The sequence below is a fragment of the Bos indicus x Bos taurus genome, chromosome 13 (genome assembly GCF_003369695.1).
Source record: "Bos indicus x Bos taurus breed Angus x Brahman F1 hybrid chromosome 13, Bos_hybrid_MaternalHap_v2.0, whole genome shotgun sequence".
Classification (NCBI taxonomy): Eukaryota; Metazoa; Chordata; class Mammalia; order Artiodactyla; family Bovidae; genus Bos; species Bos indicus x Bos taurus.
Window position 1 is genome coordinate 55,429,797 of NC_040088.1, and position 24,415 is coordinate 55,454,211.

Here is a 24,415-nt window from a genome sequence, read left to right on the forward strand (position 1 = left end):
CCTTGGGAATAGTTTCCTGCTCTGTGTGACAGATATGATCTTCAGGGTCTTGTAGAACAAACTGTGTCAGTGCCCTTGGCCGACGTGGGAGGTGGCAGCTTCTTTAGCCCCAAGGCCTTGGCTGAGCAGGAGCGACGTGGAGGCGGGGCTGATAGCAGAGTTAAAAAGACGTGTGCCTCCAAGGGCCAGGTGTTCCCCGAGAGGCCATGGACCAGAACCACACCTCCTCCCGCCTACGCATCTTGCTGCGCCACCTCGATGGCTGCTTGGCCCGGCCCACTGTATCCTTTGGGAGCACGGCGTTCGAGCTCGGAAAGTGATGGCTTTCAGGGTGTATCATACAACCTCCCTGCTGACTCTTTCTGGCTCCTGGCTCCCACCATCTGTCCTTGTGATGGTCACATCTCTTCCAGGTGCTGGCGGGCGGGGACACGTACATCCCCCAGGAGGGCACTTGTCTGCCAGGTGGGTCTGGGACTGCTGGCTCCAGTGACTTGGCGTCGGAGTTGGCGTTGCTGCAGCCTTCCGGGCCCTCTCAGGGCCTCTGTTCCCCGGCTTTGGGAGGGGACGGTGGGAAGTCCAAGCTGGCTGACTCTCTGTTGCCCTGTCACTTTCTATACTTGACCATGCCTGATCGTGGGGCTGCCTAGAGACAGAGACCATAGCCAGGGGCGCAGAGCCACCCTGAGGAGCCGAGCGCTCCTCTCGGGATGGGGCTGCCCCCCAGCTCTTCTTCTTCAGGGGAGCCCGGTGGCACTTACACTGTTTCCTGGAGAAGGGCTGGGTGTCCTGTGTCTACTCCTGGTCAGGCCTTCTGAAATGAATCCAAGTCAATCTGTGCGCCACCAGTGTTGGATCCAGAGAGATGTCACTGTGTGCCTCAGAAATCAACTTGCTTTGCAGAATTGTTTTTGCGTGTTCAGTGATCTCATTCAGGGCTCACAACACAGGCTGGGATTTTGCTCTGCTGTATTCAGGATCCTGAAATCTTTCTTAAAGTCGATTCTGGTGGCTGTTCCTTTTAATTTCACTGCTGTTCTCCCAGAGGAGTTCCAATCAGAACCATTGTAAATTTAAAATCCCATCCACAAACTGATAAAGGGAACCTAGGTGACTCTGTGGCTTCCCTGGTGGCTCAGAAGGTAAAGAATCCACCTGCAAGGCAGGAGATCAGGGTTCGATTCCTGGGTTGGGAAGATCCCCTGGAGGAAGATTGGCAACTCATCACAGTATTCTTGCCTGGGGAATCCCCACGGACAGAGGAGCCTGGCGAGCTAGAGTCCATGGGGTGGCAAAGAGTCAGACACGACTGAGCAACTAGGCACAGCACAGGCGACTATAATCTCATTTTACAGGTGAGAAAGCAATTGAGGTTGGAGATTAAAACTCCTGACAAAGGTCATTTAAGGCACATAGTGGTTGTTAAAGTGTGGTCCCAGGGCCAGCAGCATCAGCACCACCTGGCTACTTGGTAGAAATGAAGGGCCTCAGCCTCCTCTCAGACCTGTGGTGTCAACATCCAGGGACATGGGGCTGGCAACCTGGTTTCACCTGGTTCTGATACAAGTTCAGTTGTGAAAACCACAAATATACTCGGACCAGATATAATTGGAACTAGATTAAGGTTTCTGAGTCAGGTTGTTAACACTTTCAAATTTTAATTGTGTGGGTTTTTTTTTTTTTTGCCCACCTGTATGACACATGGAATCTTAGTTCCCCAACCAATGATTGAACCCATGCCCGCTGCAGTGGAAACACTAAGTCCTAACCACTGGACTGCCAGGGAATACCTTAAGTTTAATATTCTGATCATATTGGACTTAGCTTTAATAGTATGGAGGTCAGAGTTGGTTTTTTCCATATCTGTTTCCTAGAATAGCACCAACACAAGCTCCTATGGTGGTGGAAATGTTCTGTGCCAGTGCTGTCCAATATGGTAGCCACATGTGGCTATGAACACCTGAAATATGACTAGTGCAGTTAAAGCACTGACGTTTTCATTTGAATACATTTATTATTTTTATTATTTTTTAGTATAAATTTATTTATTTTAATCAGAGGCTAATTACTTTACAATATTGTATTGGTTTTGCCATACATTGACATGAATCCACCACGGGTGTACATGTGTTCCCCAGACTGAACGCCCCTCCCACCTCCCTCCCCATCCCAACCCTTTGGGTCATCCCAGTGCACCAGCCCCGAGCACCCTGTATCATGCATTGAACCTGGACTGGCGATTTGTTTCACATATGATATTATACATGTTTCAATGCCATTCTCCAAATCATCCCACCCTCTCCCTCTCCCACAGAGTCCAAAAGACTGTTCTATACATCTGTGTCTCTTTTGCTGTCTCGTATACAGGGTTATTGTTACCATCTTTCTAAATTCCATATATATTCATTAGTATACTGTATTGGTGTTTATCTTTCTGGCTTACTTCACTCTGCATAATCAGCTCCAGTTTCATCCACCTCATTAGAACTGATTCAAATGTATTCTTTTTAATGGCTGAGTAATACTCCATTGTGTATATGTACCACAGCTTTCTTATCCATTCGTCTGCCGATGGACATCTAGGTTGCTTCCATGTCCTGGCTATTATAAACAGTGTTGCGATGAACATTGGGGTACACGTGTCTCTTTCAATTGTGGTTTCCTCAGTGTGCACACCCAGCAGTGGGATTGCTGCATCATATGGCAGTTCTATTATTTCCAGTTTTTTTAAGGATTCTGAAATAAGGAATGATTTTTGAAGTATGACAGTCTAGTTTTTATTTTTATAAAGATTTTTTGGAAGTGGAACATTTCTAAAGTCTTTATTGAATTTGTTACAATATTGCTTCTGTTTGATGTTTTTGATTCTTGGCCATGAGGCAGGTGGGCTCTTAGGTCTGAGACAAAGGATTCAACCCACACCCCCTGCACTGGAATGCAGTCTTCACCACTGGACTGCCAGGGAAGTCCTACGGTGTAGTTTTTAAATGCATATAAACACAAATAAGAAAATCAATATCACCCATAATTCCACTTCCTACAGGTCATTATTTGTAAACAGTTTGGTGTGTTTATTTCCATGTATTTACATAACTGCATAATTCCATAGTTAGGACCACGCAGTATGGTACAGATTCTTACCCCATTTTTTTCCCCAGGTTTATTAACATTATATAGGAAACATAGTAAATAATTATTAGCTTTGTAAACATTTCCATGTATTAAAAAAATTCTCCAAGAACAACAACAAAAGTAAAAGCCATAATGCAGGAGTGGGAGAGAGGAGAAAAGGACTGGAAGAGTGATGTCTGGATGTCTGGACTGTCCTGGCAGCCACAGTTTGCTGAGAACAACTGACAAAGAGGTTAACTCTCTCCCTCGGGGAAAACAGACTGCAGCTAGTAATTCTGACTCCTGGCCTGCCTCCTCCTTGACTTTTTATTTTTCCACACTGTGAGGCCTGTGGGATCTTAGTTCCCCAACCAGCTAAGTGAACCAGGGCCCTCCAGAGAAAGAGTGCTGAGTCCTAACCACTGGGATGCCAGGGAATTCACATCTCCTTGATTATTATATTGTCCCCAGTTACATACAAACAGCATTCAAAAAGCATGTTTTTGAGAAGTGACATTCTGAAAATAACTCTTTCAGCAAAAGAAACAATAGAAAAAATGAGAAGAAAAAAAAACCCCAATGCTAAGACAATCATCTGTGATAACTATATAGAAAAGAAAACTAGAAGGAATTTTCTAGTTTTTTAAGATATTTAAAATGATACTCTAGTATGTGGATTATATTTTTCTTGGAGTCATTGTTTATTTTATGGACTTTATTTTTTCTTTTGAGAAACCATAGGTAATTCAGAGGCCTGTGAAAGGCTGTATCACTGCAGATCTTACACCTAAGGACACTAGTGTTTTTTACCCTCCTAGTTCTCCAAGTATTTTCCAGCCTCAATACAACTGAAAGATACAATCCAGTCCTACCACAGTGATTTTTTACTGGGGGAAGAATTTTGGAGCTTGAACTCTAGTAGGGGTTTAAAAAAGTTCTCCAGGTGAATCTGACACCCACCATACCCACTTCATCTGAGAATCAGTGCTTTACAGGGAGGCACTCCACTAAAGCAATAGCTTTTAGTCTTGAGCCAGGGTTGGCAACATTTTCCATACTTTTTTTTTTTTAATGACCAGCCAAACTGTTTCTAATATTTTGGACTAGGCTCCCACTAAGTTAAATATCTCTTTCAAATAGCACATTTCTCTTTATTTCTAGAATAGAGCCTTTGCATTTTTATTCACTCAGTAGTTTGGTGGAAAAAATATCCAGGAGGAATAAGGAAAGTATGAATATAGTGTCAGTCAAGTCTTAGCTCAGTTGCTCTCTGCTGGGTGACCTTGGACCAGTTACTGAGCGCTCCCAGCCTAGGGTTTCTGCTCTGTGCAGTTGGCATAATAAAGGTCTTGGCTTCCAGGCACCTCCTTAGGCCATTGTGAAATGAGACGATCTAAGCAGCAGTGCACTGAAGCGTATGTGTGTAGTCAGTGTGCCTGATGACTGTGTAGGGCTGGTCTTCCCTTGTGAAAACCAATCCAGGGTGGGTTGATTCTAGAAGGGTGATGCCTGGACTTCACTTGATTTGCCTTAAATCACATCCTAGATATCTCACCCGGCTTCAAGGCCTGGTTCTCCAGCCACTTTCCATCCTCAACAATTCCAGTAAGTAGATATAATTTTAATTCTTAACCATTCAATGTAAAAAAAGGTTTCCCCCGCCCCCCGACCATGGTAACTAGGATATAAAACACAGGTTGCATGATGAGAATTTATTATACAAGTCCTCCAACCCAGGACTTTTTCTAATTGGAAATTTTTTAAGACAAAGACTTTTCCTCTATGTATTTTAAATTTTAAAAAGAAGTGAAAATGTCAGAAAATGCATAAGCTTATTTTGTAAAATTCAGGCATGGTAAATCTCATTTAAATTATCCTGTTATTTGGTCACTCTGATGTCCAGCTAGCATCATTGGTTTATCTTGACGTCACTTTTGAAGTGGAAGACATTGATGTCTGTGGACTATTCTCATAGAGTGGCAACTCCAAACCAGAGGAAGGGATAGGGTGATTTGAGTTTGTGTGTGTGCTATACACATATTTAGATTTTTGTTACTTGGATTTCTTCTGTGAATGCATGAACCAGACAATTAAAAACACAAAATATATTAAATTTGTTTCCTCTTTGATAAACCATATTTATTCATTACAGAGCCAATTTTAAAATCAGAGAAATAGGAGGAAGTAAAAAAAATCATCCATAATGCCATTCTATTAAGGAAATCACTGTTAAACATTTTTCCTGTATTTCTTTATAGTTTTTTCCTTGGAAACAAATAGTGTCTTGGTTTTATATCACTGTCATCAAATCTTAATTTAATAAGCAATGTCCTTAATTTAATAAGTATGTTCATTTTTAATCCAATCACATTGAATGGATATGATATAATCAGCTAATTATTATTCTATATCTTAGTGACAGTAATTACTGTTTTAGATTTAAAACTTAAAAAAAACTCAGATTATTTCCTTAAAGTCTTAGAAATGCTTGGTGGAAGAGTACAAACATTTCTCAGGTTCTTGATACATAATGTTAGGTTGTGATTTTTAAATTGGATTTGAGATTTTTTTCCTCCTTTAGGTACACTTGGGAGAATAATGTTCTAAGCCTAGAACAGAGAAAATTCTATGAAGAAAATGGATTTCTTGTCATTAAAAATTTGGTGTCTGATGCTGATATTCAACGCTTTAGGTGCTAAGTAACACTTTATTATATAACGGAAATGTGTATTCTGTGTGTGCAATGGGACTATGGGTAGGATTACCTTGTGTGTGTTCAGATATTTTTCAGGCATCAGGTTTGTTAGGAAGTGGCTTGTTAGAACCTGGGTTTGAGCCAGAGTGTCTGGCTTTAATCTCAGTCTCTTTAGTTAATATTGTAGGTATAGGGCAATTTCCTTAACCTTTCCATGCCTGTTTCTATATCTGCAGAATGGGGAAAATAACAGTACTTATGTCCTAGAATGGTTTTTAGGACTAAACAGGTAAAGTAGAGACAGAGTTCTTAGGGCCTGGTACATGGTGATGCTAGGGAGGTGTTTGCTTTTTTGTTCTAATGAAACCAAATCACAAATATTTCCCCACTGGTCCACTAAGCTACGGACTATTCAAATTCTGGTAGCGAATTTCAACTCCACAGTTAGGAGGCGGGCACTTCTGAGTTGGCCATTTTCTCCTTCCTGTCATCAGAACTATTTGACCTGGGGCTTGAGGACCATTTAGTGCAGAAAAACCACTCCCAAGTCTTCGAATCCTTCCACAGAACAAATGGAAGGCCAGGAAGGTGCTTAGTGCCTGTGGTACTGACATCATTTACCAATGAATTTTCTAGGAATGAATTTCAAAGAATCTGCAGAAAGGAGGTGAAACCATTGGGATTGTTGGTGATGAGAGATGTCACCATCGCAAAATCAGAATATGTGCCAAGTGAGAAAGTGGTTTCCAAGGTCCAGGATTTCCAAGAAGATGAGGAACTCTTCAGATACTGCACCCTCCCTGAGGTTCAAGACCTTCCTGTGCTTTCTTTCTCTTTAAGCTAATAGCCTATCTGCATGTCTGCCTCTGAAATCTTTATAACTTTTTTGTTTTTTTCATTTTATCTTGCCCTTTTCTACTGGCCTTCCCAGGTGGCGCTAGTGATAAAGAACCCCCCTCCACTGCAGGAGACTTAAGAGACATGGGTTCGATCCCTGGTTTGAGAAGATCCCCTGGAGAAGGAAATGGCAAACCACTCCAGTATTCTTGCCTGGAAAAGCTCATGGACAGAGGAGCCTGGCAGGCTACATTCCATGGGGTAGCAAAGGATTAGACTCTTGTCCTTTTCTATTGGGGCCCGATAGCAGTGGTTCTTAATCAGAGGTGGACATTTGGCAAAGTCTGGAGACATGTTTGCTTGTCAGGCAGGAGGGGTGGTGGGTTTTAATGGGTAGAGATCTGGATGCTGCTACTGGGTCCAGGGATGCTATAATGCAGAGAAGAGCCTGTTGCAGCAAACAAAGAATGATGCGGCCCAAAATGTCAGTAGTGCCAAGACTGAGAAATCCTCATGATTTTTCTATTTTTGCTGGAGAAGAGCAGGATTTCTGTGGTAAACAGAGAGCCTTCTCACACTCCCTACAGGCATGTCCACAGGGATAAAAGTGCTGAGGCTTACCTATTGCACGCCGCTTTTCAATTTGTTTTATGAATCTGGTCAGTAGTGGTGTCTGTTTTTAAATTTAAACTAGGTTTTTAAAAAATTATTCTTTAAGAGTAGTTCATAGCTATGAAAATATCTAGTGTGGAATGACATGAAGGGAAAAGGAAATTCTCGCACCCCCTGCACCACTCACTGTTCTGTTTTACGTATTCATCTAGAACCGTTTCAGGTATAATCAAGCATATTTGTATAACCCCACCTTTCGTGTAACAGGAAGCATCCTGGTTGTCACCTTGGTTTTTCCACTGGTAATACACATGAGAGAGACATCTTTCCATTGGTATCTGTGGATCTACTTTATACTTTGTAAACTATTGCATAGTAATGCCTTGCATGAATGTATTACAGTTTCATTTTTAAAAGAGTTTATTATTTTTTTCTCATTTATTTATTTTTGCTGGTGCTGTCTTTGTTACTGCACATGGGCTCCTCTCTAGTTGAGGTGCACGGGATTCTCATTTTGTTGGCTTTTCTTGCTGCGGCTCTCAGGCTCCAGAGCTGGAGCTCGGCAGTTGTGGTGCGAGGGCTTAGGTGCTCCTTGTGTGTGGAATCTTCCTGGAGCAGAGATCAAATCCATGTCCCCCGCACTGGCAGTGGGGTTCTTATCCACTGTAGCATAAGGTAGTCCTGTACTATGGTTTCTGACCAGTCATTTAGAATGGTTTAAAAGGACACTTTGCACAAAGTTCTTATTAGAACTTATACCCCAAGTGCTGTTAGAAAGTCTGATTCTTGAAGACTGCACAGCTGAGGTATCTGGGAGGTCTGGCCTCTTGAGTTGGGGACAAGAAGGGAAGTGGCCTCTTTGAACCATGCATTCTTCCCAACCTCACGTCCTGTTTTGGAAATGAAAATTGTGTGGGTGGATCATGATAAAAGCTGGAAATTATAGGCAGCATGTGGTAGAATGTCCTGTCAGGATGTTCCTACTTCTGTAACCTGCAAACCATGTGTCTGGTGGTTCATGCAATGATTTTTTAGGAGGTAGGTATTCTTCTAATAGCTAGGTGTTTATTTTAATATATATTGGAAAAATGACCAGCGCCTCAAACCCATGGTTTGAAGAATTTTATTAATTAGGATAAGACTAAGATAGGAAGTAGGGAGAATATCCTCTAAATATATTGGAAAATTCTGCAAAGCAGAACAAAAACTCTGAGGATTGCTCTTGAATGACAACCATTTAGAAAATCGCAGCCTAGGAGAGATAAATTGGAAGACTGAGATGGACACATACACACAGTGTATAGAAAATAGACAACAAATAACGATTACTGTATAGCACAGGGAACTGTATTCAATACTCAGTAATGGCCTATATGGGGAAAGAGTCTTAGTGTATATATATATAACATTTTCATTTTACTATACACCTGAAATTAACAATTATAATTCAACTATACCCCAATCAAAATTTTTTAAAAAAGTAAAGAACAACTCTTTTCCCATCTTTTTGAATACCCCCCAAAATGACAAAAACAAACTTTTTAATAAAAAATAAAACAAGCATTATGTCGGTCTCCTGGGAGTTTTGTAACATTTCAAGTGTTTTATACTCAAATTGCCTACATTCCTTATACAGAAGAGATCATATAATTGAGCGCCATAGAATGTACTTCATTTTTTGGAGTCAGACAGAATTAGAGATTGAATATGGATATGAATTTGAGCAAACTCCGAGAGACAGTAGAGGACAGGGAAGCCTGGTGTGCTGCAGTCTGTGGGGTCTCAAAGAGTCAGACAGGACTTAGTGTCTGAACAACATCATCATTGTTTTCATTCAACTGGCCCTGCCAGTTTGGACATCTTTTTCATCGGAGGTTTAATTCCTGCCCTTCGTAGCTGGTGTCTCAGAAAAACTCATGTCTCTCTTGTAGAAGAAGCACTTAGATTTTCAGCTGGTTCCAAAAAGCCTGTTTGAGAGTGTTTCTGATGATTTGCAGTTGCTCACTTTTGCGTGGTTTGTTTGCAAGGTTGTGAAATACTGGTTGATTGATTTAAATGACTGCCAACGGGGTATAGATAGATGTACTTTGTGCCACATACTTGTGCATCTGATTTCCCTCCTTTTTCCTTAGATTCTGAAGTATGTGGAGTGCTTCACTGGACCCAATATTATGGCCATACATACAATGCTGATAAACAAACCTCCAGATTTTGGTAAAGAGCTTTTATTGATAAAGGAAAAGAAAAGCAAACAAATAAAGAGAAAAAGAAAGAAAATAGCAAAGTGCACTACTGCTAAATTTTTGCATAAATGAATATATATATTTTCACTTAAGTCTCAAAGTAGCTTACATCATAACAACACTGAAGTATAATAGTGATATCAATGTTAACTCCAGGGTTATTGCTGGGACTGTAGACAAGTGGCTTCTGAAAGATGCAGTTTAATAAAACACAACTGTCTCTCTACCCCCACAGACTCCTGATATTCAGCATCTCTAAGCTTTGTTACCCATTCTCACCAATGCATGAGGGTGTGGACTTTGGCTTCCTGATCTGAAGACAGTATTATTACTAACAAATTTAAAACTGAACTTTTATCAAATACCATAGCTATTCTTAAAGTTTTCTGTGCTTGGTAAAATGTAGCTTCTAAGCCCTCCCTCCTAGAGAGACTGATTCAGAAAATAGAAACTAGGAACCTGGATTTTATTAACCATACTCAGAGATGCTATGCAGATGGCTCTTGGGCCACACTGAGAAATTCAGCTGTATCAGTGGTAGGAAATCAGCCATTAGAGATCTTTAATCCATTGCTACTCTGTCTCTGTCCTGATGGCCAAGAGAGGTTTATGTACTAAGCCTGTAGCCTAACATCAGTAGGCCTTTCCCTCCCTGGGTGTCCTGGGTGAAGAGATCACCTGGCCTGGGGAAACCACGTTCAGAAGGCAATTCTAGGGGAGAATGTGAATGTGGGTGTAGTATCTCTGGTTCTTCACAGTGATTGTACAGCAAATGGTTCTAGTTTGGTGGGGGAAACCTTTTGAGAGTCCTTCTATTTATTTATTTAGTTAATTAATGAATCATTTTTTTATATCAGTCACTTAGAAGGCTGTCATAGGATCTCAGATTTGACCACTCTCTTTAATTAGTCAACCTGTTTTGGGTATACTAAGCTCTATGCCCAAACCAGAGTTAGGAAGGTATAAAGCACAACGGAGATGATGACATATGTACAGATTGCTAGAAAACAGTGTAAGTAGTCCTCAGCTACCAGAAATCCAGAAAGAATTAGAGGATTGAGTCATTGTGCTGATTCAGTCTTCTAATTTGGTGCTTATCTCTAGAGGCTGGTTTTCTTCAGCATTGTCTCATCTGTTTGGTTTTTGCAAGGATAGGTCATTGTTCTGGTTTTTTAAGCAGAGAAGAATTCTGAGACTTGAGTTTATTTAACAGCAAATTCTGTTTCAGGCAAGAAGACATCCCGTCATCCCTTGCACCAGGATCTGCACTATTTCCCATTCAGGCCCAGCAATAGCATCGTTTGTGCCTGGACAGCCATGGAGCACATTGACCGGAACAATGGGTGTCTGGCTGTGCTGCCAGGGACACACAAAGGCCCCTTGCAACCCCATGATTATCCCCAATGGGAGGTAAGTTTGCTAGATGGCTGAGTTTTGATCAGATTTGACTGTTTTGATTTCATATCAGTACTCATATTCTTGCCTGGAGAATCCCATGGACAGAGGAGCTTGCTGCTGCTGCTGCTGCTAAGGCGCTTTAGTGTCCGACTCTGTGCGACCCCAAAGACGGCAGCCCACCAGGCTCTGCCCTCCCTGGGATTCTCCAGGCAAGAACACTGGAGTGGGTTGCCATTTCCTTCTCCAATGCATGAAAAGTGAAAAGTGAAAGTGAAGTCGCTCAGTCGTGTCTGACTCTATGCGACCCCATAGACAGCAGCCCACCAGGCTCCTCTGTCCATGGGATTTTCCAGGCAAGAGTACTGGAGTGGGTTGCCACTGCCTTCTCCGGAGGAGCTTAGCAGACTACAATCTATAGGCAAAGAATCAGACATGACTGAAGTGACTCAGCACGCACATACACATAAGGAGCTTTACCAGTAAGATGACATTTCCCTTCTTAGAGAAACATTGTTCTGGAATGTAAAACGAGGATTAGGGAAAATTCCAGGATGTCAGATAAAATGATCACCTCCATTCTTTCAACAAGTGCTTGAAGGCCAACCAAAGTGGTGGACTTTGGTGATGCTATAAAAGATCTGAGATTATAAAGCCTAACTACAGAGGTAAGACAAAAACACGGTAACACCAGATGCATGTGCCAAGTGAGTCTTACACACTGACTGGTTGGTCTCTCAGTGAAGAAGCGGGATTATCTGCTTCCACCTGAAGAGACCAGCAGAGAGAGGCTCTGGGGAGGACTGAGCAGCGTTCCATTATGAGGCTGTTCCATAGTTTATCAATTTAGCTGGTCAATGCTTTGGGGCCCGTGATTGAGGAGATCAAATCATTTTTTCAAGGACAATAACCTTGTGGTCTGGCACAGTATATGTATTGCAGGTGTAGGAGTCCAGAGGCAGAGAAACAAGGGAGTAGACTCTTAATTAGTGTTTTAGATGTAAGGAAATAAGGTCTCAAAATCCCATAATGATGGTAAGGATGGAAGAGCACCTTTTGTTAAGGCAGACAGAATGCACACGGTTCTGCAGGATGCTAAGAATATTGGGACTTCCCTGGTAGTCTAGTGCTTAGGAATCCAAGCTTTCACTGTGAAATGTGCAGGTTCAGTCTCTGGTTAGGGACTAAGATCTGACAAGCCGCTCAGCCAAAAAAAAAAAAAAAAAAAATATATATATATATATATGTGTGTGTGTGTGTGTGTGTGTGTGTGTGTGTGTGTTTTAGGACTTCTGTGCTTAAATTAGTCAGAATTAGTTAGAATTCCTGCACTGAGGCTTAGTGCTAAGTGCTGCAATGAGAGACTAGATGGAGTTATCTTGCTCAAATATCCACTCTGGGCAGGAGTCAAAGACTCACCATAGTATAGTCGGGAAGTAGTCATTCCCCCAAAGGAATTTGGGTTTGGGATAGTCTTAGGAAAGGAAATGGGATAGTGCCCAAGACCCAAAAAGGCTTGAAAGCTTCTCATTTTAGGTTTTTTCCATAAAAGATATAACCACTAGCTAATGCAGTAATTAACTTTGAAAATAGTTTGAAAACAAAGTTGTGAGTTTTTTTTTTTTCTTTGTGTGCAGTGACTTTGAAAAACAGAGGTTGAAATAATTTTAAAATGTAACATTTTAATTTACTTTCTTTCTTTACTCTGGATGTAACATGAGTGGGTTTTGAGCTCAGAAATACTGAGTACTTTCTCTCTCCTATTTGGGGAGATGAGCCTCTCTCTGAGTTAGCTTCTTAAGAGATCCTTCTGAGTAATAGAGGAATGACTGATGCAAGTTCCAGGTGAGGAGAAGAGCATGCTGGGAAAGAATGAGCATGGGTTTACCAGGAAAGATGATCTCCTGCATTCCCACAAAATGCAAAGCTGATCTGGGTCTTCAGTTATCATTCAGTAATGAACCATAGGTGGAAATTCCAAATTTTTCATCCAGTCTAAAGTATCTCTGATTTTAACAACTCATGGCTTTCTAAAACCAGTCAACTGAGAAGCTTTGGTATAAATAATTTTTTAAAAATCTAATTTATTTGTCTCTTTCTCTTGGAAGAACTTAGAGAAGCTTTGTTTTCCCTGATGAATCATTGATAAAAGTTTTAATTCTTGACTTCTTCACTTTTGAACTTGGCTTCTCTCATGATTTTAGGGAGGAGTCAACATCATGTTCCACAGGATCCAGGACTATGACAAAAACAACGCCCGGGTGCACTTGGTGATGGAGAAGGGAGACACCGTCTTCTTTCACCCTTTGCTCATCCATGGATCTGGTCGGAACAAAAGTCAAGGATTCCGGAAGGTACACATTCACATCACAGCACTGTTTGAAGATGAATGCATGAGGAAGAAAAGTATCCTGATACATGAAAAGTTAAAGGATTTGTAACTTTTAACTCAGCTGCCCTTTAGTCTGGTGTATCTACCAGGAAATATATTTGTCTCCCTCATGCTTTGTTGCTTATAGCAGTAAGAAGCCAGATGACCTTAGGATGCCATCACTATTGAACATTCATGGCATTTCTCCAGACAGAGAGCATAGTTACTTGGCAACTGACAGCATGTTTTCAGAGGAAAAGACAAAGGCAGACATACATACCAAATAATAACATTTGGAAGGTATACAGCTCATATAAGGGGAACGTCTGTAATATTATTGCTATTGGTTAAAATATTATTGATTGGAAAGGAAGGTGTGAATTGGCCACCCAGAAATCAGATATGGCCATATTTTTCACTCCTTAGCCTCAGAATGTTTTAAGCTTTATGAGATCAGTGCTTACATTAAAAATGGACAGAATTTCTCATAAATTTCCACATTTCTTGTTTCTCTAAAATTCAGCAGATCTGATGATATGCTGGGCTCACATTTCCCAAGGATGACATGGCTGTTGATACTAAATATTAGTGTCTTCTTTGGGGCTGCGACCGGTGCATTGAGCGCGACGGCGGCTGCTACCGGCACACTAAGCACGGCCGAGAGGAGCTACCCCATGTCCGAGGTCAGGGGCAGAAGCCGGGAGGACCCCATGCCTGAAGGGCGGCGGCCAAGAGGAGTTACCCCATGTCAGAGGTCAAGGGCAGCGGCCAAGAGTGGCAGGCTGCAATGGCGCAGGAACGGCAGAGAAGAGCTACCCAAGTCCAAGGTCAGGGGCGGCAGCCAGGAGGAGCTACCCCACATCCGAGGTTAGGGGTGGCGGCCAAGAGGAGCTACCCGCGTCCGAGGTCAGGGGCGGCGGCCGGGAGGAGCTACCCCACGCCCGCATGCCAGAGGCCAGGGGCAGCGGCCGGGAGGACCAACCCCACGTCCAAGGAGTGATGGCAGCGCGGGCGCAGGAGGGCCTAGAGGCGCTATCCCACATTGAAGGTCAGGAAGGGCGGCGGTGAGGAGATACCCCTCATCCAAGGTAAGGAGCAGCGGCTGTGCTTTGCTGGAGCAGCCGTGAAGAAATACCCCACGTCCAAGGTAAGAGAAACCCAAGTAAGATGGTAGATATTGCAAGAGGGCATCAGAGGGTAAACACACTGAAACCATACTCACAGAAAACCAGTCAGTCTAATCACACTAGGACCACAGCCTTGTCTAACTCAATGAAACTAAGCCATGCCCATGGGGCAACCCAAGATGGGTGGGTCATTGTGGAGAGATCTGACAGAATGTGGTCCACTGGAGAAAGGAATGGCAAACCACTTCAGTATTCTTGCCTTGGGAACCCCATTAACAGTATGAAAAGGCAAAATGATAGGATACTGAAAGAGGAACTCCCCAGGTCAGTAGGTGGCCAATATGCTACTGGAGATCAGTGGAGAAATAACTCCAGAAAGAATGAAGGGATGGAGCCAAAGCAAAAACAGTATCCAGCTGTGGATGTGACTGGTGATAGAAGCAAGGTCCGATGCTGTAAAGAGCAATATCGCATAGGAACCCGGAATGTCAGGTCCATGAATCAAGGCAAATTGGAAGTGGTCAAACAGGAGATGGCAAGACTGAATGTCGACATTCTAGGAATCAGCGAACTGAAATGGACTGGAATGGATGAATTTAACTCAGATGACCATTATATCTACTCCTATGGGCAGGAATCCCGCAGAAGAAATGGAGTAGCCATCATGGTCAACAAAAGAGTCCAAAATGCAGTACTTGGATGCAATCTCAAAAATGACAGAATGATCTCTGTTCATTTCCAAGGCAAACCATTCAATATCAGAGTAATCCAAGTCTATGCCCCAACCAGTAAGGCTGAAGAAGCTGAAGTTGAATGGCTCTGTGAAGACCTACAAGACCTTTTAGAACTAATACCCAAGAAAGATGTCCTTTTCATTATAGGGGACTGGAATGCAAAAGTAGGAAGTCAAGAAACACCTGAAGTAACAGGCAAATTTGGCCTTGGAATACGGAATGAAGCAGGGCAAAGACTAATAGAGTTTTGCCAAGAAAATGCACTGGTCATAGCAAACTCCCTCTTTCAACAACACAAGAGAAGACTCTACACATGGACATCACCAGATGGTCAACACCGAAATCAGATTGATTATGGTCTTTGCAGCCAAAGATGGAGAAGCTCTATACAGTCAGCAAAAACAAGACCGGGAGCTGACTGTGGCTCAGACCATGAACTCCTTATTGCCAAATTCAGACTGAAATTGAAGAAAGTAGGGAAGATCACTAGACCATTCAGGTATGACCTAAATCAAATCCCTTATGATTATACAGTGGGAAGTGAGAAATAGATTTAAGGGCCTAGATCTGATAGATAGAGTGCCTGATGAACTATGGAATGAGGTTCATGACACTGTACAGGAGACAGGGATCAAGACCATCCCCATGGAAAAGAAATGCAGAAAAGCAAAATGGCTGTCTGGGGAGGCCTTACAAATAGCTGTGAAAAGCAGAGAAGTGAAAAGCAAAGCAGAAAAGGAAAAATATAAGCATCTGAATGCAGAGTTCCAAAGAATGGCAAGAAGAGATAGGAAAGCCTTCCTCAGTGATCAATGCAAAGAAATAGAGGAAAACAACAGAATGGGAAAGACTAGAGATCTCTTCAAGAAAATTAGAGATACCAAGGGAACATTTCATGCAAAGATGGGCTCGATAAAGGACAGAAATGGTATGGACCTAACAGAAGCAGAAGACATTAAGAAGAGGTGGCAAGAATACACAGAAGAACTGTACAAAAAAGATCTTCACGACCCAGATAATCACGATGGTGTGATCACTGACCTAGAGCCAGACATCCTGGAATGTGAAGTCAAGTGGGCCTTAGAAAGCATCACTACGAACAAAGCTAGTGGAGGTGATGGAATTCCAGTTGAGCTATTCCAAATCCTGAAAGATGATGCTGTGAAAGTGCTGCATTCAATATGCCAGCAAATTTGGAAAACTCAGCAGTGGCCACAGGACTGGAAAAGGTCAATTTTCATTCCAATCCCAAAGAAAGGCAATGCCAAAGAATGCTCAAACTACCACGCAATTGCACTCATCTCACACGCTAGTAAAGTAATGCTCAAAATTCTCCAAGCCAGGCTTCAGCAATACGTGAACCATGAACTTCCTGATGTTCAAGCTGGTTTTAGAAAAGGCAGAGGAACCAGAGATCAAATTGCCAACATCCGCTGGATCATGGAAAAAGCAAGAGAGTTCCAGAAAAACATCTATTTCTGCTTTATTGACTATGCCAAAGCCTTTGACTGTGTGGATCACAGTAAACTGTGGAAAATTCTGAAAGAGATGGGAATACCAGACCATCTGACCTGCCTCTTGAAAAATCTGTATGCAGGTCAGGAAGCAACAGTTAGAACTGGACATGGAACAACAGACTGGTTCCAAATAGGAAAAGGAGTACATCAAGGCTGTATATTGTCACCCTGCTTATTTAACTTATATGCAGAGTACATCATGAGAAATGCTGGACTGGAAGAAACACAAGCTGGAATCAAGATTGCTGGGAGAAATATCAATAACCTCAGATATGCAGATGACATGACCCTTATGGCAGAAAGTGAAGAGGAACTAAAAAGCCTCTTGAAGAAAGTGAAAGTGGAGAGTGAAAAAGTTGGCTTAAAGCTCAACAAACGAAGATCATGGCATCTGGTCCCATCACTTCATGGGAAATAGACGGGGAAACAGTGTCACACTTTATTTTTTGGGGCTCCAAAATCACTGCAGATGGTGATTGCAGCCATGAAATTAAAAGACGCTTACTCCTTGGAAGGAAAGTTATGACCAACCTAGATAGCATATTCAAAAGCAGAGATATTACTTTGCCAATAAACGTCCGTCTAGTCAAGACTATGGTTTTTCCAGTGGTCATGTATAGATGTGAGAGTTGGACTGTGAAGAAGGCTGAGCACTGAAGAATTGATGCTTTTGAACTGTGGTGTTGGAGAAGACTCTTGAGAGTCCCTTGGGCTGCAAGGAGATCCAACCAGTCCATTCTGAAGGAGATCAGCCCTGGGATTTCTTTGGAGGGAATGATGCAGAAGCTGAAACTCCAGTACTCTGGCCACCTCATGCGAAGAGCTGACTCATTGGAAAAGACTCTGATGCTGGGAGAGATTGAGGGCAGGAGGAGAAGGGGACGCCAGAGGATGAGATGGCTGGATGGCATCACTGACTTGATGGACTTGAGTCTGAGTGAACTCTGGGAGTTTGTGATGGACAGGGAGGCCTGGCGTGCTGTGATTCATGGGGTCGCAAAGAGTCAGACACGACTGAGTGACTGAACTGAAGGCTTCCAATTTATCAAAACAGCCCTTTTGTCTCCCTGTCGCTGAGGGTTAGTTGTCAGATTTCATTCTGCATTCATTCAGACATCCACCAGGCTCAACAGGACTGAGATGAGCATGAGGCAAGAAGGCAGTTCTCTTGGAGGCTAAAAGAAACTCAGTGATCCAATTAAATAATATTTTAATATCTTATTTAAAATAAAGAAACATTAATGCCAAAAAGTCCATGGTGAGGCACTTACCTCGTGATCCAGTGGTTACAAATTCACCTTGCAATTTGGGGGAAGTTGGTTGGTTCAGTCCCTAGTTGGGGAACTAAGATCTGACAGGCCTAAGAACAACTAAGCTCTTGTGCTACAACTAGCAGAGAAGGCAATGGCACCCCACTCCAGTACTCTTGCCTGGAAAATCCCATGGATGGAGGAGCCTGGAAGGCTAGAGTCCATGGGGTCGCTGAGAGTCGGACATGGCTGAGCGACTTCACTTTCACTTTTCACTTTCATGCATTGGAGAAGGAAATGGCAACCTACTCAGCTGTTCTTGCCTGGAGAATCCCAAGGACGGGGCATCCTGGTGGGCTGCCATCTATGGGGTCGCACAGAGTCAGACATGACTGAAGTGACTCAGCAGCAGCAGCTACAACTAAAGAGGCTGTGCACTGCAATGAAGATCCCACATGCTGCAACTAAGATTCAACGCAGAAAACAAAAAATTCCACACTGAGCACAATCTCAAATGAAACAAGATCAGACCCTCCACTACCATGACACTCAGAACAGTACAAATTGGGGGGGGGGTACAGGCACTATGCTGGAAATAGTGTGTTTTAATATATTAATTTTGTAATTTTTCAATATTTTTAACTGCTTTAATGGTTTGGAAAATGCTATTAAAAAATACATAAAAGCGTACAGGTAGGAGTGTACATTTCTTCTCTTTTGCCTCAGGCTACAAAATGGCTTAGTATAGCACTAGGGTTTCCATAGGAAATAAAGTTCATGACTCAACTGCTTAGAAATTTGTAGGAAGTAGGAAGATCTTCTGATGGGTGCAGTCACCCTAAGACAACTAACTTGTGACAACGAAGGTGAGTTTTAACTATCACCTTGCAAGTTAGATCTGTTGATAAGTCCTTTGAGACTGGGGAGAACCAAATAACTTCCATCTTACCTTCAAAAGGAAACAAGATGAGTATTTTATGTGAATGCTATCAGACTGGAACTGTGCTTTGGACTAGAGAAGGGTGTCTGCGTATTGTTTTCCCTTGCAAGGGCTTTTCAGTTTTTCTTGCTCCATCATCTGTGGCCATTGAAATACCAACTCATTACAAACTCCACTAACTTCTGTAACTGAGTTGATGAGAAACCCTGCAATACATTCCTTAGTAGCACTTGGAAATATTCACTCATTAGAAAAATCAAATGCTAAAAAGTTAAGACTTCTTCCTTACATAATTCTGTTCCCTGCCCCGTATATATCTTTGGATAGTAAATTACACAGTTAAAAATCTTACAATTTCTCAATTAGCCTTTAGCTGGAAGAAAAAAGCAGCTGAGTCATCGAGGGACTGATTTAAGACACATGGGAATAGCATTCAGTCTAGAAATCAAATGCTCACGGACAGAACTTTCTGAAAGATGCCTCATTGCTTGACTGATGGTGTTAACAAGGTGTTGTTTTTTTTTTTTCTTTCTAACATGAGTCATTCACTTTCCACAGACAATTTCATGCCATTTTGCTGATGCCAACTGTCACTACATTGATCTGAAGGGCACCAATCAGGAAAATGTTGGAAAGGAAATGGAAGAGGTATTCTGTAAAATCTATGGATTGAAAAACGCCAGCTGAAGGTATGTCTGTATGAAATGACAAGGTAAAGATCTCGTTTTTTTCTCTTCTTCAGATGTTTAATACTTCTCCTACCTGATTCAGTTTGAAAATATAAAGTGCTTGGGTTTACAGCTTGTTTCAGAAACACCACTGAGACATCCTGGAAAGACAGCGGGGCTTGTTTCTACTTGTTTCCCTATGTGGGGACCTGGGTTCTGTGAGTCTAAGGGCTAGCCTGTTGTACACAGGCCATCACGTTCCAAAACAGACAGGTACGAGAGGAAATAGCACAATCACAGGTCAGGAAGTGGAGGACAAAGTGACCTTCTGAATGCACAGATGTTAAAGGTTTGGGCTGTCAATCATTAAGCCTCCTTTATTTGTGAAGAAGAGAGTACGTATGTATGTGGAATTCCAGTAAGACTCTCAGAAAACAATTCTCAAGCAAGTGTTTGGGTCAGTTTGCATTGGGAGTTTAAGGAAAGCCTGCATGTAGCAGAGATGGGAGATCACTGATGGTTCTCATAGCAGTGTAAGAGAGTATTTCATATGCCTGCCTAATTAATACACCTCACTCTAGATTATTTATTTTTAACTAGTGAACATTCCATGCTGTTGCTGATCAATAACAAGTTAGCAGTCAAGGCAAATAAACAAACTTATTTGCATTGTAGATGATTATATTTTAGGCCCTGAACCAAGAAGCTGATCCTATTTGGTAAACGTGCCTGCAGTTCAGTTCAGTTCAGTTCAGTTGCTCAGTCGTGTCCGACTCTTTGCGACCCCATGAACTGCAGCACGCCAGGCCTCCCTGTCTATCACCAACTCCCAGAGTTCACTCAAACTCATGTCCATCGAGCCATCCAGCCATCTCATCCTCTGTCTTCCCCTTCTCCTCCTGCCCCCAATCCCTCCCAGCATCAAGTCTTTTCCAATGAGTCAACTCCTCGCATGAGGTGGCCAAAGTACTGGAGTTTCAGCTTTAGCATCAGTCCTTCCAATGAACACCCAGGACTGATCTCCTTTTGGATGGACTGGTTAGATCTCCTTGAAGTCCAAGGGACTCTCAAGAGTCTTCTCCAACACCACAGTTCAAAAGCATCAATTCTTTGGCACTCAGCTTTCTTCATAGTCCAACTCTCACATCCATACATGACCACTGGAAAAACCATAGTCTTGACTAGACGGACCTTTGTTGGCAAAGTAATGTCTCTGCTTTTGAATATGCTATCTAGGTTGGTCATAACTATCCTTCCAAGGAGTAAGTGTCTTTTAATTTCATGGCTGCAATCACTATCTGCAGTGATTTTGGAGCCCCAAAAAATAAAGTGTGACACTGTTTCCCCATCTATTTCTCATGAAGTGATGGGACCAGATGCCATGATCTTAGTTTTCTGAATGTTGAGCTTTAAGTCAACTTTTTCACTCTCCTTTCACTTTCATCAAGAGGCTTTTTAGTTCCTCTTCACTTTCTGCCATAAGGGTCATGTCATCTGCATATCTGAGGTTATTGATATTTCTCCTGGCAATCTTGATTCCAGCTTGTGCTTCTTCCAGCCCAGCGTTTCTCATGATGTACTCTGCATGTAAGTTAAATAAGCAGGGTGACAATATACAGCCTTGACGTACTCCTTTTCCTGTTTGGAACCAGTCTGTTGTTCCATGTCCAGTTCTAACTGTTGCTTCCTGACCTGCATATAGTTTTCTCAAGAGGCAGGTCAGGTGGTTTGGTATTCCCATCTCTTTCAGAATTTTCCACATAATCATAAATGCATCATCTATTTTGGGGTGACATGACCCCCAAGTAGACTGAGTGTAATAATAAATCAGGGCCGCTCAGTATGTTGAAGAGCCTCACACACCAGTGGCAAGGTGTTATCTTCTGAAACAACTTTCCAGCTCAAGATTCTCCATCTTAACCTCTTTACTTTCTAGAATGTCTGAATGTATCCCTGTATGTGAAGATGCTCTGGCCTGATATTTGCACCTTCTGGAGGGTCTTGCCTTCTTCCATTGTCCAGCACTTAAATGTCCTACGAAGGCAACGTATTTTGCCGGTTGGGGCTTTCATCCAGCGTACAGAATTTTAAGGCAGGAAAAAAAATGTATATATTCTGTTTGAGGTCTGTCAGAGTTGTACTAAATCAGTAAGTTCCTGTATTTCTTTTCATGACTCTCTCAGCTATAGTTTATCGACTTTACTTAGAAGAACAATACTACCTTCTGCTATAGAGTTCTTTGCAGGCACAAAACACATTCCTATCCCTTTTCTTCACCAAAACTCAATGGAGCAGTTGAGATAGTTCCATGCTCTTAATGAGAAAAGGGAAAGTTCAAGAGATAGGGTTCAGTTATGTATGTGACAGGGATTTCAGAGGCCCAATTCTAAAATTGTTCTTCCCATCATACCTAGCTGTTTGCTAAAAAATAAGCAAAAACGTCTGAATTGTCTTATTAGGAACAAAGAAGAAAAAACCAATCCAATAGCCTAGGACATCATTTTCAGGAGGAGATCACCCAGAATGGGGCAGGCAAATATCACCAACCACAGAAGGAGCTTGGGTACTAAACTGTATTGTGACCAAACATAACAGCCATTTCCAACACCTGTAATCAACACAGGCACCAAGGAAAGAAAACTGACAGAGTGGGCACTCACTGACCCACTGTCCTGGCTTGTGAAACATAGTTTTAGATGCTGGCAAGTACATTAACTGCAGTCTCAGAATGTGGTTTTTATGTACTAATTTATGACTACTGTGGAGGGCTGTTTTTTCCCCCGTATTTAACCATTTGTAGATGTCAGAAATCTTTGTCTTATGGTGAATAGGTAAATCCAAGTTCTCAGAAACTCATTGTGTTTGGTATTATTTGCAGGATGTTTGGACATTTCGAGGGTGTGTTGTGAAAGGAGAAAGAATCAACCTTAGAAATAGCCCTTTGGTCAAACTCTTGTCAAGAAAACCAAGGTGGAACAAGATGTCAGAGGAAAATCTTTTCTCAATGAGATGATCTAATCGTTTCTATCCATGTTAACAAAATCCAAGTGCACGGATGCAGTACTTAACTGCACATGGGTAATTCTGCAGTATGGTGGGATGCCTTCAATGGATATAAAGTAGAAGAACTGAAATATTACTGTTTTAAGGAAAACTTGGGGTTGCAACTAATAAAAGTGATGCATAAAGAAGTGGGTTAGTTCAGTTTCTTCCAACCAGTTAGCTTTTTACCCAAGCAGGGATTAATGCTCTCAAACACAAAACCCATCACCTCCTAATTTTGTGTTGTGTAAGATTTCTTTTCAAATCTGGAACAATGAATATTAGAGGTGCAGTTAGTGAAGGGCCTAAGAATGGCATTAGGGTGTAAAATAAGGGTGGAAACTCACATTCTGACACAGGATTCCTTCCACGGCCTCTCTAGGCCAACCACGCTCCTTAAAAAAACAGACTGGATCTTTCCAGGTCTTTTTCTCTAAAGAAAGAAGACCAGGGTAACTTTCTCTGCCAATTCATATTTGGCATGGCAGTTGAAAACATTCAGAATTAATGAATGAAACCTAACCTCTTTCAAGGTCCAGGAAATTTTTAGGTAACTTTTGATTTGGATTTCAAGTGGTGTAGATGGGAAATTTAATTAGGATTGTGTTTCTCCACCAGTGGAGGGCAGCAAGGAGACATAGTCCTTATTTTTAAAAATTCTAGTTGAACCTTTAATAAGAAAAAAAAAATAGTAAGAAGAATGAAGTGTTTTTTTTTTTTTTTTCGGTCAATCTGCTAAGCGTATGTTTATCTAAATCTAGTGTCACCATTTTTGTCTGTTTCTCCTTAAGGACACCCAATTTAAACTCAGGTCTACCTTGAAACTGGGGACTTCAGCAGGAAAACCAGACAGCAGAATTTGTCATTTCTCTGGTGTATTTTTGAGTGAACTGCAATTAGTCAATCGGGAAACATTGCCCATCTTATCTCTGTTCCTTTTGTGTACTAGTTCATCTAACAAATATCTAAGCATCTGTTACTGAACCAGGTTTGTTCCTGCACACAGCTCAGCAGTGATTCCAGGGGCTTTGTGACTGGGCCCTGTGGTCTGGCCACTGGCTCACCTCTGAGGAAACACAGCTTTCTCCTCCAGGTACCTTGGAGCATCTCCTCCTGGTCTTAAACCTACATTTCCTGGTCTATGGGCATTTCCCAGGCTAATGTGAGAGCCGAAGAAACAAAGCTAAAAGCAAAATGGTCCCCAGCTCTTCTCAGAGATTCCCTTTGTGGTCCTCTCTCTGACAGGCTGGAGGTGAAATCCCAGCTCTGTTGTTCCCCACCGTGACAGTCACTTAACATCTCTAGACCCCAGTTTCCTTATTTGTAAGATTGGACTTCATGGGGTGGTCTTGAAGAATAAATAGGAGTGCTGGGTATGCTTCTTTTCTGCTCTTATTCAGACTTGGTAAAGAAGTTCTGAAAATGAGGTCCATGTTACCCATAAAAACAAAGAAAACTACCCCTCAATTGGAAGAGGGGTTCCCCAGACCAGCTTCAGTGAGGGTGATCCCTTGGGTCCCTAATCTGTGTCGGTCCCTTGTTGCTCTGATGGGACCAAGCATCCTCCTCCAAGACAAAAGCAAAAGCACCCACCATCTTAAATCATCATCTTAAATCACCTGATCTTAAATCATCCAGTGGTTGGAGGTCCTCAAGATGGGTCCCATTCACTCCTCATATCCTCATACATTTTTTAAGCACTGGGGTTACACCTATAATAAGTGACAATCTGCTTGCTGTTAGAATATTTTTCCCTATTAAATTCAGGTTCCTTGAAAGGGATGTGGAAAATTTGGTCAGGGTGAGTGGAAATGAAAAAATTAGAGGGTTGGAAACTAGGACTTAACAGATGGCAAAGACAGCTGGAGGAAAA

The 24,415-nt window shown here is 42.1% G+C and overlaps 1 protein-coding gene across 1 annotated transcript; it reads left to right on the forward strand.

The window, feature by feature from the left end:
• Window positions 1–206: 206 nt before the first annotated feature.
• LOC113902731 (phytanoyl-CoA dioxygenase, peroxisomal-like) lies at window positions 207–13,334 on the forward strand. The gene is made up of 8 exons (XM_027558126.1): window positions 207–281; window positions 4,658–4,716; window positions 5,693–5,803; window positions 6,443–6,611; window positions 9,388–9,469; window positions 10,654–10,659; window positions 10,727–10,908; window positions 13,098–13,334. Exons 1-8 carry the CDS (start codon window positions 207–209, stop codon window positions 13,332–13,334), a joined length of 921 nt encoding a protein of 306 aa, XP_027413927.1.
• Window positions 13,335–24,415: the final 11,081 nt, after the last annotated feature.